The sequence below is a fragment of the Podarcis liolepis genome, assembly GCF_965112155.1.
Source record: "Podarcis liolepis genome assembly, chromosome: 13".
Classification (NCBI taxonomy): Eukaryota; Metazoa; Chordata; class Lepidosauria; order Squamata; family Lacertidae; genus Podarcis; species Podarcis liolepis.
Window position 1 is genome coordinate 41117646 of NC_139573.1, and position 15880 is coordinate 41133525.

General features: G+C 44.4%; 1 protein-coding gene across 4 annotated transcripts in view; it reads left to right on the forward strand.

The window, feature by feature from the left end:
• Window positions 1–15880, forward strand: part of MYO1D (myosin ID) — a 175961-nt gene that overhangs the window by 33018 nt on the left and 127063 nt on the right. For 2 of the 4 annotated variants that reach the window (XR_014518099.1, XM_083469533.1), the window contains exons 3-10: window positions 262–355; window positions 1606–1771; window positions 4521–4574; window positions 7556–7651; window positions 9522–9638; window positions 13611–13814; window positions 14990–15135; window positions 15219–15333. Coding sequence is in view for 2 of the 4 variants with exons in the window: in XM_083469533.1 (XP_083325659.1) it covers window positions 262–355; window positions 1606–1771; window positions 4521–4574; window positions 7556–7651; window positions 9522–9638; window positions 13611–13814; window positions 14990–15135; window positions 15219–15333 (992 nt within the window). In the remaining 2 variants the exon portion in view is untranslated. The remainder of the gene's footprint in view (window positions 1–261; window positions 356–1605; window positions 1772–4520; window positions 4575–7555; window positions 7652–9521; window positions 9639–13610; window positions 13815–14989; window positions 15136–15218; window positions 15334–15880) is intronic. The other 2 variants (XR_014518100.1, XM_083469534.1) reach the window with 1 other exon arrangement.

Below are 15880 nucleotides of genomic sequence, written 5' to 3' on the forward strand. Positions count from 1 at the left end.
TGCCCACTTCTGCAGTTGATGTTCTTCAACCAGAAATGCTACGAGTTGAATTTGGGACAGGACATGGTCAACATATGTCCTTAAATTCAGCTTGCATTAAAAACTGACAAACCAGAAATGACTTAAACAGCAAAATACTGTAGTACCGTGTAGAGTGAATGCTGAGAATAAAATGTGTCCTCTTTATAACTACTACAACGTGATGGTTTTGAACTCTTGTGAAAGCGGAGAAAACATTTTTTCCCCTGTCTGTGCCCCCAGGTGAGAGTGGAGCCGGCAAAACAGAAGCAAGCAAATACATCATGCAATACATAGCTGCCATTACTAACCCAAGCCAGAGAGCTGAGGTAGAAAGGTAAGGCAACTATGGTCCTGGGAAGAGGGAACATGTTTGGAATGTAATATGGTACATGGGGCCGTCCTTGAATAATTACCTGGAAGCTTCAACAGCATCTTGCCGCTGAATTGTGTGAAGGCTGGGGTGATTCTGATAGCAAAGGACGCAATTGCCCCTACCTGGCCCCGTGGTTTCTAAGCACAGCTCCAGGTGCTAGTGTTAAAATGGCTTGAGTCCTATATGTCTTCAGTGCTGTTTCTTTCTGTATGTTCCATTACAATCTCTACTGTTTGGTTCTTTGTCCTGGCCTTTGACACCCAATATATGCGCTTCAGGGGAGGGATACTGTCTCAGTGGTCTAAACCACTGAGCCTTTTGGGCTTGCTGATTGTAAGGTTGGCAGTTTGAATCCGTGTGACAGAGTGAGCTCCTGTTGCTGTCCCAACTCCCGCCAACCTAGCAGTTCAAAAGCATATCAGTGTGAGTAGAAAAATAGGTATCACTCCGGTGGGAAGGTAAATGTCATTTCTGTGTGCTCTGGCACTTGTCAAAGTGTTCTGTGTGCCAGAGGTGGTTTAGCCATGCTGGCCACATGACCCAGAAAAACTGTCTGAGGACAAATGCCAGCTCCCTCAGCTTGAAAGCAGAGATGAGTGCTGCACCCCAGAGTCAAATTCTACTGAACTTAACTGTCCAGGGGTTCTTTACCTTTACGTGCTTCAGGGCTCACCCTATTCTTGTGAGTGTAATGTGTTTTAACTGTTTTAAGTTTTTAATTTAAAATTGTTCTAACCTGCCCTGGGACTTGCTGATGAAGGGCGGGTAATAAATTTAAAAATAAGAAGTAGACACCAAGGACGCGTGGTGCATGCACTAGGCTGCATATTTTCCTTCCATTGAATGTATGCCTTGGTTCAAGAGTTGCTTTGGCCTGGATTTTATTGGGGAAGAGATTGAGCTTTCAATGTGCAATGTTGGAGTTGAACAGACTGGTGTTTTTTTATGGGGGTGAGCTTTAGATACAAACAAAGAATACAGTGTCCAGCAGTGCTGGATTAAGCCACATGCCGGAGGGGAGCTTTATGTTGAGACATGTTTTGGGCTACTTTACTTGAGCCTTTCATGAGCACAGCTTTTTTAATCCCACAAAATCACTAATGTGGCCATTCCGCTCCTTGCATATAAAACATGTTGATATGCAAACTTAGAAATACATAACGTCTAGACCTGGTTTCCTGTTCCTTTTTGTGCCTGTCTGCTCTCCAAAGGGTGAAGAACATGCTGTTGAAATCCAACTGTGTCCTGGAAGCCTTTGGCAATGCCAAAACCAACCGAAACGACAATTCCAGCCGGTTTGGAAAGTATATGGATATCAACTTTGATTTCAAAGGGGACCCAATAGGTGGGCACATCAATAATTACTTGCTGGAAAAGGTAAGTTTGCCTTGCCAGTAAAAAGCCATCATGATTTTTTGTGGACTTATTTTAGAAACGATGAGAAGGATTACCATATTGCATGCATCCGCTGAGGAAAGCTCATGGGATAAGAACATGCCTTACTCCCAGCAGGGCAAAAATCAAAAGAGTTGGCTTTAGCATAGTGAGCTTTCCAGAAAATAAAATCACAGCAGATGTCAAATGCCATGGTTTTAAAATAGAAGATCATGCCGCAGTAACAGAACTTTCTATTACACGTTCAGTCAGGGGTTGATGAAAACCTCACTTAAAAATGGACTAGATGGTGGGACTGTTTTGCTTTGCGTGACTATGAGAGCTGGCTGGCTTTCATGTGGATTTCTGTGACAGCATCTGGTGTTTTGGGTGTGTGTGGTTTTTTTTAAAAGCATCTGCATTTGTTGCCCTCGAGCCTCTTTGCAGAATGAATGTAGTCTCAGCCTCTCTCTCTCCCTCTCTCTCCATCTCAGTCTCAGGGGTTATTCCATATTTGGTAGTCATATGCCCATTTGCTCATAGTGACACACTTGGGATAATTTATTTATTACAGTTATATCCCATCTTTCCCCTCCAAGGAACTTAAAGTGGTGTGCACAGTTCTCCTCCTCATCATTTAATCCTCACAACAACAATATAGGTTTGGCTGAGAGGCAATGACTGGCCCAGTATCACCCAGCGAGTTTTATGGCTGATTGGGCATTTGAACCCTGGTTTCTCAGCTCCTAGCCCAATACAGTGGTGCCTCGCAAGACAAAAAGAATCCGTTCTGTGAGTCTCTTCGTCTAGCGGTTTTTTCGTCTTGCGAAGCAAGCCCATTGACGGATTAGCGCTATTAGCGGCTTTTAGCGGCTTATCGGCTTAGCAGATAAGCGGATAAGCGGCTTAGAAAAAGGGGGGAGGGGGGAAAAACCCGCAGGAACTCGCAAGACATTGTCGTCTTGCGAAGCAAGCCCATAGGAAATTCGTTTTGCGAAGCACCTCCAAAACGGAAAACTCTTTCGTCTAGCGAGTTTTCCGTCTTGCGAGGCATTCGTCTTGCGGGGCACCACTGTACTCTTAACAACTAAATTGCACTCAATCTCAACCATTATAGCTGTGGTGGCTTGCAAGGCATTTTAGTGATTTATATAGGGTTTTTTTTTAAAAGTGATGTTGGTTTCTCTCTCAAATTAAAAGAGCCCAGTTTGGTTCATTTGGAACAGGCCCTAGACAGTGGCGGAGGAAGGGGGTGCGGTCTGCCCCAGGTGTCATCACTGGGGGGGTGGGTGTGACAAAATGAGTTTTTTAAAAAAACAAAACTGGGCTCACGAAACTTTTTAGGAATGACATGGTGACTTAGGCGCCTGCAGTTTCTGCGCTGCCTGAAATGGCAGCGTGGGAGCTGTGTCTGCCTACTGCCGCTCCCTCAGCCGTCCCATAGCTGAGGGGAAGGCGGTGGAGAGGCTCCAAGTGTTGGAGAGGCTCACCCCACCCCCATAAGTGTGGATCGCCCCGCCCCCAGTTGCAGGACACCCCCCCACACCAGGCACCCGAGCGGCTAGCTACGCCGCTGGCCCTAGATACAGTACTTGAGAAGAGTTCTGAAATCTTGGATTACCTAGGAAGAATGGACTAAATTTAATGATTATTTAATTAAATATGTTAAATTAATTGGAAACAGCTTGCAGATACTTAATCGGCTTAGGATTTTATATAAGTTAAGTGATGAATTAATATGTTCAATTTCAAAATGAAAAGGTTTAAGGATGTTAAATGTTCAAGTTAAATTTTGTAAGAACTATGATTTGGGAAACTGTTAAAAGGACATGCATTGAAATTCAACCAAGGGGAAGCGAGGAAGTCACTTAACAATGTTAATAAGTGTAATTTTTAATAAGGTTATGATTTACGTTTGTTTGTCTTCGTTTGTTTATAATTTTCTGAAAATCAGTAAAAAAATGGGGGGGGGGAGAAATCTTGGATTACCTAAATACTAATGGAAATAATACCCTATTTGTCATTGCCATGTCCTCTTTCAGCCAGCTTTTTTGTTGCTCTAAAGTGCTTAATAGTAACTTTTGGGCATTCCATCCCACCTTTAAGTGGCTCAGCAAATAGACCATAGTAGTCCTGCGCCTCTATTGTAAATCCAAAGTGTAACTGCTGCCAATGCTCTTTACCTAGTTGCTTGTTCAATTGCAGTACTAAAAAACCCACCACCACCATCTATTTTCAATTTGCGGGGGTGGGATGGGGAGAGACATTGATGGCAACAAATCATCAAAAATTTACAAACAGACTCAGTACATCAAAACAGTATAGACATGTTACTAACTAACTAACTACAGTGGTACCTCGGAAGACGAAAAACTCGCAAGACGAAAGAGTTTTTCGTTTTTTGAGTTGCTTCGCAAGACGAATTTCCCTATGGGCTTGCTTCGCAAGACGAAAACGTCTTGCAAGTTTGTTTCCTTTTTCTTAAAACCGCTTGAAGAGGTGCAGTTGCGACTTGACCGTGCTTCGCAAGACAAAAAATTCGCAAGACGAAAAAGCTCACAGAACGAATTAATTTCGTCTTGCGAGGCACCACTGTAACTAATGTTATATAGGAGGTTTCCCACTCTGGTGTTCTGGCCTGAGCCCTCCAAAACTTTGCCATGACACCACTGATGCCTTAGTCAAGAGACTTAAACTATGTTGGGTAGCAAAGCCAACTCGTAATCCTTGTTTCTCTCTTGTTTCTCTCTAGTCACGGGTGATTGTGCAGCAGTCAGGAGAACGCAACTTTCACTCCTTCTACCAGGTGAGCTGTTAGCTTGGTATGCCAAGGTGAAATCAGCAGCCTTGTGAGTGAGTGCCTCTGAATTCACAAAGACCGCTTGATTGCTTTTTGCAGTGTCCCTCATTGTGTGTGATCTTTTCGACAGATGCCACATCCCACTTTGTTCACTAATCCATGCAGGTATATGCTTGGCTTTGACTTGCCATTTGCTAAATACAGTAACTTGCAGATCATCAGCTCCAACCCCTTGCTCTGCTCAAAGGCAGGTTCTTCAAGCCTTACTCATCCAAATCTAATCCTCATTGGGTTTTTTGTTTTTGTTTCTCTTGGAAGGGTTGGTGATGCTGGTTCTAGGTACAGATGGAAATAATTTCCCTATACTTCCTGCAAGCAATTAGAGTAACTGGATTCCTGTCTTGAACTCCTCAGCAGCAGACTATTCCTTTGGGGTAGTCCTTTCCAAAAAGACAACCTATGTAATTAGCCAGGGTTGGGAAGTGCTCTTGTAAGGTTACCTGCTATAGCTTCCTGTCTTAATGGCAGTGCATTGTGTTGCTAAATCTTCTCTGTACAACTTTTTTATTGAATAATAATAATAATAGTATAATAATTTATTATTTATACCCCGCCCATCTGGCTGGGTTTTCCCAGCCACTCTAGGCGGCTTCCAACAAAATATTAAAATACAGTAGTCCATCAAACATTAAAAGCTTCCCTAAACAGGGCTGCCTTCAGATGTCTTCTAAAAGTCTGGTAGATATTGTTCTCTTTGACATCTGGTGGGAGGGCGTTCCACAGGGAGGGTGCCACTACCAAGAAGGCCCTCTGCCTGGTTCCCTGTAACTTGGCTTCTCACAGTGAGGGAACCACCAGAAGGCCCTCAGCGCTGGACCTCAGTGTCCTGGTAGAATGATGGGGGGTGGAGACACTCCTTCAGGTACACTGGACCGAGGCCGTCTAGGGCTTTAAAAGTCAGCACCAACACTTTGAATTGTGCTCGGAAATGTACTGGGAGCCAATGTAGATCTTTCAAGACCGGTGTTATGTGGTCTCGGCAGCCGCTCCCAGTCACCAGTCTAGCTGCCTCATTCTGGATTAGTTGTAGTTTCCGGGTCACCTTCAAAGGTAGCTCCACGTAGAGTGCATTGCAGTAGTCCAAGCGAGATATAACCAGAGCATGCACCACTCTAGCGAGACAGTTCACAGGCAGATAGGGTCTCAGCCTGCGTACCAGGTGGAGCTGGTAGACAGCTGCCCTGAACACAGAATTGACCTCCGCCTCCATGGACAGCTGCAAGTCCAAAATGACTCCCAGGCTGTGCACCTACTCCTTCAGGGCCAGTTACCCCATTCAGGACCAGGGAGTCCTCCACACTTGCCCACCTCCTGTTCCCCCCAAAACAGTACTTCTGTCTTGTCAGGATTCAGTCTCAATCCTCCAGCCACCTCCAGACACTCTCACAGGACCTTCACCACCTTCACTGGTTCTGATTTGAAAGAGAGGTAGATCTGGGTAGGGTGATTCTGTCATAGTTTTGTCCCATCAGATAAAGAACTCCTCACCTTTTTGAGATCTCTTCGGTGCGTTTTGAAAACTGCAGAGAAACCCCTTCCCTCCCTTTCAAATTCCAGCAATAGCTTAGTAAAATTAATTCAGGTGGACTAAATGATCATTATTATTATTTATTAAATTTGTATACCGCCCTTCATCCAAAGTTCCCAGGGCAGTTCACAGCAGAAAAATACATAGTAAAACAAAAACACATGGACCAAGGTGCCACATTTATAGGGGCAGGCAAGGTGACCTGAGATTGGCGAATCCTTCTGACCCTTAGGGAAATTTTTCTACTCTCAAATATGACAGTGAGCTCTTGCGTGTGAAGCAAAACCCCAGCCATGCATCCGAGAGGAAATGTAATTGCTCCTCTAGTATTAAGACTGCCCCATCCAAAGTCCCAGAGTTGCCAGGCAGAAGATCTTAAAGGGTGGAGCAAATACGTTATTGAACAATATTTACTGCAGTCTACACGGCCAGGGTTATAAACCACGGGAAGGCTATGCCCCCTGCCTCCCAGAAATAATTTTGCGGAAAGGGGGCGATCAACCTCTTGCCATCCATTGAGTGAGTAGTGAAGGAGCAGCTGCTCCATTTCTTGCTTTCTTCTTTCCTCCTCAGTCCATGTTCCTCTTGAACCATGTCTCTTCAGATTGTGGGCCTGTGTGCAGGAGCTGTACACAGGCATGGGCAGAAAAAAGATTGGGATCTGCTGGTAGTTCTCTGGGTCATTTGCAGTGAATTAACAAGGGTTTCTGACTACTAATAGCTTTAGTAATAGAACCAACAAAGGTGACTTTTCCCACATAAATTGGTATTGAAAACAAATGCCTAAGCTTAGAATATGTTCTGAGGAACTCCTGTCCATCATTTCTAATTATATGTCTTTCGTACCTGGCTTTGGTAGGGGATGCGGGTTACGCTGTGGGTTAAACCACAGAGCCTAGAGCTTGCCGATCAGAAGGTCGGCGGTTCGAATCCCCACGACAGGGTGAGCTCCTGTTCCTCGGTCCCTGCTCCTGCCAACCTAGCTCTTCGAAAGCACGTCAGGTGCAAGTAGATAAATAGGTACCGCTCTGGTGGGAAGGTAAATGGCGTTTCCATGCACTGCTCTGGTTTGCCAGAAGCAGCTTTGTCATGCTGGCCACATGACCTGGAAGCTGTATGCCAGCTTCCTAGGCCAATAAAGCGAGATGAGCACCGCAACCCCAGAGTCATCCGCGACTGGACCTAATGGTCAGGGGTCCCTTTACCTTTACCTGGCTTTGGTATGTATATCTTGGGGTTTTAGAAACAGAGAAGGTAGATTCAGTGAACCTGAAGTCTGACCATACCTGCTGTACAGCATTTAGAACTTTTTAAGTACTTTAATTGTTGATAGTAACAATAGTATAAAAGCTGAAAAAGAAATTAATTTGGATAAATGACTCTCCGACTTTCTCTTCAGCTACTCCAAGGAGGTTCTGAGCAACTTCTACGTTCCTTACATCTACATAAGGATTTATCTGCCTACAGCTATATTGGAGTGCAGTTAAAGGTAAGGGTGTTGCCTACTCATGAAGAATCTTTTTTTATTGGTCCTTTTGAACTGCGGCATGATCAGCCATACTATGGGCTCTATGCAGCTCTAGCTGAATTTATGCATTTATGCCAATTTAGTTAGCTGGTTTGGGCATAATGCTAATAGTTTAGCATTATAACGCTAATAGTTTAGCATTATAACGCTAATAGTTTAGCATTATGAGAATAAGCCTTGGATACATGTGTTCCTCCCTTCCTACTCAAGAAAGCTCACACGGAGGAATTAGAAAAATTCTGCTTTTGCTCAATTTTGGATTGACCACAAACCTGCACAAGCTGCAGTTGTTTTTACCAATGTTGAATGGAAACAGTCCAATAGATTTAGACGAATCAAAGTGGTCACATTTCCCTCTCTTTCTTCCGACGTAGATCATGCACCAGGGTTGACCAAGGCAGTTTCAGTTCCCAAACCAATCTGAAATTAATCCGGATAATCAGCTTTATTCCAAAGTGTCTATAGACTTGTCTGACCACCACCCACTTGAGTACCTTGTCCCCAAAATGCAAACATATGAGATTGACCTAGAGTTTAACAGGGTCAAGCAATGGTTTCTTAAAACAGAGTGTCACAACTGCCTCCTTAAAACCACGGGAAGCACTCATTTAAAAGAGAGAAGGGGAGGAAAAGAATGCTGACCATCTATAGTTCGATTTTGCTTTTCTTGGATTATATCAGCATATTGTGGTTTGAGATTCTCCACATGCCTTGTGTACATCCTTTGGTAAAATAGGCTGAAAGAATTGCAATTGGTTACCCATGGCTACCAGCTATGATGGCTATGTTCTGCCTCCACTGCTGGAGGCAATATGTCTCTGAATACCAGCTAATAGGAATCACAGGTGTGGAAAATGTTTGTTGCGCTCGGGTCCTGGGCTTCCTACAGGCTTCTGGCTGACCGCTGTGAGAACAGAAGGCTGCACTAGATGAACCAGAAGGCTTTTTAATGTTCTTAACTAAGTGGCCTTTCAGCACAGACTCCGCAGTCATCGTGGCATGTGAAATGGATTATCCGCTATAGGTTATACAGTGGTGCCCCGCAAGACGAATGCCTCGCAAGACGGAAAACTCGCTAGACGAAAGAGTTTTCCGTTTTGGAGGTGCTTCGCAAAACAAATTTCCTATGGGCTTGCTTCGCAAGACGACAATGTCTTGCGAGTTCCTGCTGGGTTCCCCCCCCTTTTTCTAAGCCGCTAAGCCGCTTATCAGCTGATCCGATCAGCAGATAAGCCGCTAAAAGCCGCTAATAGCGCTAATGCGCTAATCCTTCAGTGGGCTTGCTTCGCAAGACGAAAAAACCGCTAGACGAAGAGAATCACAGAACGGATTCTTTTCGTCTTGCGAGGCACCACTGTACAGTGGTACCTCGGGTTACATACACTTCAGGTTACATATGCTTCAGGTTACAGACTCCAGAAATAGTACCTCGGGTTAAGAACATTGCTTCAGGATGAGAACAGAAATCGCGCGGCGGCAGCAGCAGCGGGAGGCCCCCCAAAGTGGTGCTTCAGGTTAAGAACAGTTTCAGGTTAAGAACGGACCTCCGGAATGAATTAAGTACGTAACCAGAGGTACCACTGTATACTGAAGACATATAGACTTCTACCTGATGATAAATTGACTCTGAGGAGGAGTCATAGCTCAAACCACACAGGAGGTTTTCTGTTTTCAGAGTAAATACTGTGCAATATCTCCAAGGTTTTCTTCTTCTTTTCAACTCACCAGTGCAGAAATGTCCGCCATGATTTTTCTTGTCTAATACTGCACCATCAGTGTGCATGCAATGGTCTTGCATCTGATTAATTTGTTGTTGTTGCTGCTGCTTCTTTTTCAGTGTTCTATTAATGACGGTGCTGACTTCAAAGCTGTCGCTGATGCTATGAAAGTGATTGGATTTGAACCAGAGGAGGTTCAGACAGTATACAAAATTCTAGCTACCATTCTCCATTTGGTGAGTAAGGGGGCGCCATGTACACAGAGATGGATCTCTGGGCTGCTAACATGCTGAGGTGTGTGTGTTGATTTGAGGAATAATCAGGAGAGCGAGAGCGAAAGAGCACACTTTGATGGAGTGGCATTATGACAGAGCTGCAGCTCTGGGAGAGCAGACCACTTGTTTCTCCACAAATTCAATATTTCCTGTCAGTACCAAGCAAATGTAGAGATCGCTACTCTCTCTTGTCCAACTCTCATATTGGATCTGACTGAGGAAAGCTGTTGAACGCTTCTCAAATTTAATTGCCTGGGATGATTAGCACACTTTAGGCTTAGAATCCCTTTACTGGGGAAGGAATAGAATACTCTGTACTAGCATATACTTATTACGTGGGACTTGTCTAGCAGATAAGCCAGCAATCAAGGTTTCATTTTTAAATGAGTTTATGACAAATGTGTCACTGTTTTGACAAAATGGCAGAAGACCTGACTCCAGCTCTGTTCCTTCATATGGAGGTAGAAGTGGAGTTCCTAGAACACTGGAGGCGAGGGCACAAATTGTTTGTTCTGCTTCCTTTACATTTGCGTCTTGTAAATTGAATGGAATAGTAGGTTTTGCGGTTGTTGGGTTTTTTTAAGGAGATTGCAGTGGAGTGAAAGAATTGGAGCTTGAGCCTTTTCAGCAACTTGGGAGCTGATTCCTAACAAGGATCTTCATTAAGCTGCATTTATCTGTAACAGAAAAGAGAAACGCACCAGGAAAGAGAGTTAAAAGGACTTCTCATTTGGGATAGTTGAGGCTTCCAATATGCTGGGTTTGGACATCCCATTGCTCAGAAAGACAGGGAACATGTCATAAAGTTCCTCCTTCAGTTTATTCCTTGCCTTTGCAAGGACAGGCTTCTCTCTAATCTTCCCACCTTTCGTTGGATGACTTCAGGATTTCCCCTCTTATCTATCTTTGTTTTACAGTTGTTCCTAGATCTCTAGTTTTTTCTTCCATCTTCTTGGTTGTAAAGGTAAAGGGACCCCTGACCATTAGATCCAGTTGTGGCTGACTCTGGGGTTGCGGCGCTCATCTCGCTTTATTGGCCGAGGGAGCCGGCGTACAGCTTCCGGGTCATGTGGCCAGTATGACTAAGCCGCTTCTGGCGAACCAGAGCAGTGCACGGAAACACCATTTACCTTCCCGCTGGAGCGGTACCTATTTATCTACTTGCACTTTGACGTGCTTTCGAACTGCTAGGTTGGCAGGAGCAGGGACCGAGGAACGAGAGCTCACCCCATCGTGGGGATTCGAACCGCCAAACTTCTGATCGGCAAGTCCTAGGCTCTGTGGTTTAACCCACAGCGCCACCCACGTCCCTATTTATTTTTATTTCCATCTATGTAGGATTTATTTCCATCTATGTAGGATTTCATTATTAAAAATACTAGGCTTCCAAACAACAACAGCAACACAGAATTCCTACAGCCTGTTCTATGTTCAGAGGGTTAGATCGTGCTTATCGCAGTCCTCCTGCCAATACTGAAGAAGGAAGGCGAAACCGCAAAGGAAACAGTTCAGTGTGAGAGAATAGCTAAATGTAAAAAAAAAATCACAGGTGCCTGAGACTGAGTTTCTAGCCCAGGGGTCAGCAAACTTTTTCAGCAGGGGACCGGTCCACTGTCCCTCAGACCTTGTGGGGGGCCGGTCTATTTTTTTGGGGGGGGAATGAACGAATGCCCGTGCCCCACAAATAAACCAAAGATGCATTTTAAATAAAAGGACACATTCTCCCCATGTAAAAACATGCTGATTCCCGGACCATCCGCGGGCTGGATTTAGAAGGCGATTGGGCCAGATTCGACCCCCGGGCCTTAGTTTGCCTACCCATGCTCTAGTCGTAAACCTCTGTAGTCGGCCAGCTCCACTTGCAGCTGATCCAGTTTTCCTCTTGCCTTCTTTGACGCTCTTTCCTCCTCCTGTAAGATTTTCCTTTGTTGTCCTTTTGTCTCTTTCAGCCACTGTTCCCTTTCACTTGTAAATTTCCTGGAACCTTCTCCTGGCACTCCACTGTCCTGCTGCCTTTTATGGAGCCTCTGGGAGCAGCACCTGGGTAATGCTCCACACCTGCTGCTGTAAAACCTCTGGCTCACCTGTGTCATCTTTTGAATGAGCCGGAATAACGTAGAAGGCAGCATCAGCTCCTCCGTCCTCCTGACATGCACATATAATCCAATCTCACTGCACCTTAATCAAGTCCCATAGCACTGTGATGTAACTCAAGACGATCTCTGGGATCTTTCCAGTACTGAGTTAATGTGAGTGATGACCTTTGAGTAGAACAGGGGTCAGCAAACTTTTTCAGCAGTCCACTGTCCCTCAGACCTTGTGGGGGGCTGGACTATATTGGGGGGGGGGGAATGAACGAATTCCTATGCCCCACAAATAACCCAGAGATGCATTTTAAACAAAAGCACACATTCTACTCATGTAAAAACACCAGGAGGCCCCACAAATAACCCATAGATGCATTTTTTTAAAAAGGACACATTCTACTCATGTAAAAACACGCTGATTCCCGAACCGTCCGCAGACCGGATTGAGAAGGCAATTGGGCCGGATCTGGTCCCCGGGCCTTAGTTTGCCTACCCAGGGAGTAGAAGAACTGAGGGCCGCATACCTGGTATGTTTGCTGCCTTCCCGAGCAATGGGAGGTCTTAACCCAGCATATGGGTGCCTTGTTCACCCCAAGCAGAAAGAACATTCATGGTGAGTGGCTGGTGCTTCTACCTGATCTAAGCCACCCCAAGCAGCCTACCCAGTCTCAAGTCTTCCAGCTCAAGAAAGTGAAAATAGCACAAAAGTGGAGGAGCCTGCCCAGCCCTCTTCTACTCCCTCTTAAACTGAAGTAGTGGAATTTTCAAGGATCTGATTATTGTGAGAGAGACATCTGTGAGGACAAGGGAGAAAACTAAAATGGCACATATGGGGTATGGCCCCTTGGAAAATCTAAGACGGGCTGTGTGACTTTCTAGACCAGTGTTGACCATACTTGGGTCTCCAGCTGTTTCTGGACTACAACTCCCATCATCACTAGCTAGCAAGTCCAGAAGTCTGGGATTATGGGAATTGTAGTCTGAAAACAGCTAAATTTGGGAAAAAGAGCTAAGTTTGGGAAACACTGTTCTATTTTTATTTTACTTACGATTTTCAGTTTTATACATTTCAATAATTTTACAATCGTTTTAACATTTCAAAACTTGACTTCCCCCTCTTTCTGCGGTTCCTTAAATTTATTTTTTAATATTTTCTACATATTCCAAATTAACTTAATTATCTCATTTATTCATCTACTTGAAATATATACTCTGCAAATATATATGTTTATAAAACTGCAGGTTGTTACAGTAATCCTGCCAATGTTCTTACCTGTTTACAGTTTATTTTTAAGTATTCAATAAACCATATTCAATAAACTTATAAAAAGTTTGTTGCCTTGATTTCTTATTTTTCCGGTAAGATTCGTCATTTCTGCATATTCTATAAGTTTTTGTATCCATTCTTCTTTCGTCAGGACTTAGCTGCTTCTTTCCATTTTTGGGCAAATAACATTCTTGCCACTGTAGTCGCATAAAAACAACTACCAGACTTTTAGAAGACATCTGAAGGCAGCCCTGTTTAGGGAAGCTTTTAATGTTTAATAGGTTATTGTATTTTAATATTCTGTTGGAAGCCACCCAGAGTGGCTGGGGAAACCCAGCCAGCTGGGCGGGGTATAAATACCGGTAATAAATTATTATTATTATTATTATTATTATTATTATTATTATTATTATTATCATCATCATTATTATTATATATCAACATAGATTGTCCTTTGTCCCAATTGGGATGCATTAAGGAAATTGCATCTGTCTGAAAGCGTTGCCGGTATCAGAAGTGGCATTTGCTGCCTAGACTCGGGGAAAATGAATGTCTTTATTTTTTTCAATCTTTCCACAGGGCAATTTGAAGTTTTCCGTGGATGGTGACATACCTGTCATTGAAAACAGCAAGTTAGTGTCTGTCATTGCTGACCTGCTATCAACCAAGGCTGACCTGGTGGAGAAGGCCCTGCTTTTTCGAACCGTTGCTACTGGCCGGGACATCATTGATAAACAGCATACAGAGCAAGAAGCCACCTATGGCAGAAATGCCTTTGCAAAGGTGGATGTTGATACACTCCTGCCAACTTGGAAGTTTTGTTTTATTCTTACAGTGGTTGTTTTGTTCTGTGTCTTAATACTTTTCACCCATGCAGATATCATAGCTGTCAACCGTCCCTTATTTGGCCGGAAAGTCCCTTATCCCAGCGCTGTGTCCTGCTGCTGTCCCTTATTGATGATGTCCCTTAAATTTCCCAGGTTTCAAAGGAAGCAGCTCCTCTCCCTCCCTCCCTGCCGGCCAACTGTGTTGCTTGGCTGCATTGCTCACCCAGTAAGGAGTCTAAGAACGACTGGGAGGTGGAGCTTGCATGCCTTGTGCTGATCAAATCAGCTGCGTTGCCTGGGGACTCATCTTTGCTCAGCGCTTCCCAGCGGAGAGGTGATGGTAGTTTTCCTTGCTGCATCCCCTTTGCCGGGTTGCTGTGCTGTGGGAACCACCGCTTGTGGCTTCGTTTGGCTGCTGGCTAGGCTTTCTGCCTTTGGCTTGGAGGGGCTCAGAAGTTGAACATACATGCGCCTGGAATATCCCTTATTTTGGCTGCTGTCCCTTATTTTCAAAAAGTTGACAGCGATGGCAGATATGCCCACATAAATTGCTAACCAGCATCTTAAGTTGTTTGCCCACACCTTTCTTTATTAGCCATTTGCCCATTTCACCTACTTGCCATAGGGGATCAGACAAATGTGGTGGGTTGTTGTTGTTTTTTTGGAGACATCTGTTTTGAGTAGTTTTATGCCTTGGGGAGACAGGTTAGTATCCTTGGAGACTTATGGAGCCTTGAGAATGCAGAACTCTCCGGACAATATAACCAATATACTTTGGGAAAGAACACCAAGCAATGTCTGAGACAGAGCAACTATTTTTTCCTCAATGGGAATTGTCCATTGGCCAGGGGTGATGGGTGAGGGGAGAACCCGTAGACTTTACTACAGATAAGAATATTGGTTTAACATGTCTAGCATCTCCAGTGTCTTGCAAATTGACATCACAGTAAAACCTAAAGCAGCTAGAGAGCAAGCTGTAGTTTCCTTAAACCTTGTTAGGATTTTGACAGCTGGTTACATATTCCCCAGTTTCCTGTTAGAGTGCTACAGAAATGCATCACAAAGCTGAACGCTAACGAAACCTGAGCAGCAGAAACAAAAAGTGACCCGAGATATTCTTTTGGTTTGAAGGCAATATACGAGCGCCTTTTCTGCTGGATTGTGACACACATCAATGACGTGATTGAAGTCAAGGACTACAACAGCACAGTTCATGGGAAAAACACTGTAATCGGGGTCCTTGATATCTATGGCTTTGAGATCTTTGACAATAACAGGTGAGATGTCTTGAGAAGGTCAGGCATATCACTTAAATTGTTTCCAGTTGCGGAATTCATTAATTAATTTGTGTTTGCTTTAGTTTTGAACAGTTCTGTATCAATTACTGCAATGAGAAACTGCAGCAGCTCTTCATTCAGCTTGTTCTGAAGCAAGAGCAAGAGGAATATCAGCGTGAGGGAATTCCATGGAAGCATGTGAGTAGATAAGCCAGAGCGTTCCAAATTGTGTGTCACGACACTTTAGGGTGTCAGCTGCACTGTGTAGGTGTGTCACACAGACACTTTCCATGCTTCTCCCGAGCCTGGAAACGGGTTAGTTTAACCTCCAGTTTGCTAGTAAAACTGAATTACTGTGTCATGAAACGACGCCTGTCTAAAAGGTGTGTCACCAACATGAAAAGCTTGGAAAGCTCTGAGATGAGCAGTCGGACAAAGCCAACGTGGATTCGAAGATGCCAGGTGTTAGCGATTCTACACCAGCAGGTAGCTATCCAAAGCTCAAAAGAGAGGGATTTAGAATGTGAAAGCCCTCCGTCCCCAGCCACGGAGAGTCGAGTGCAGACCCATTCCATTTTGCAGGATTTTAGTGGTGCTTCGAAACTGCAATAAAGCCATAGGGGAGTTGGATAAATGACCTGAAATACCAGTACAGTGGTGTCTCTGGTTGCGAACGGGATCTGTTCCAGAGGCCCATTCGCAACATGAAAAGAGCGCAACCCGCAGTGCCGCGTCTGCGCATCCA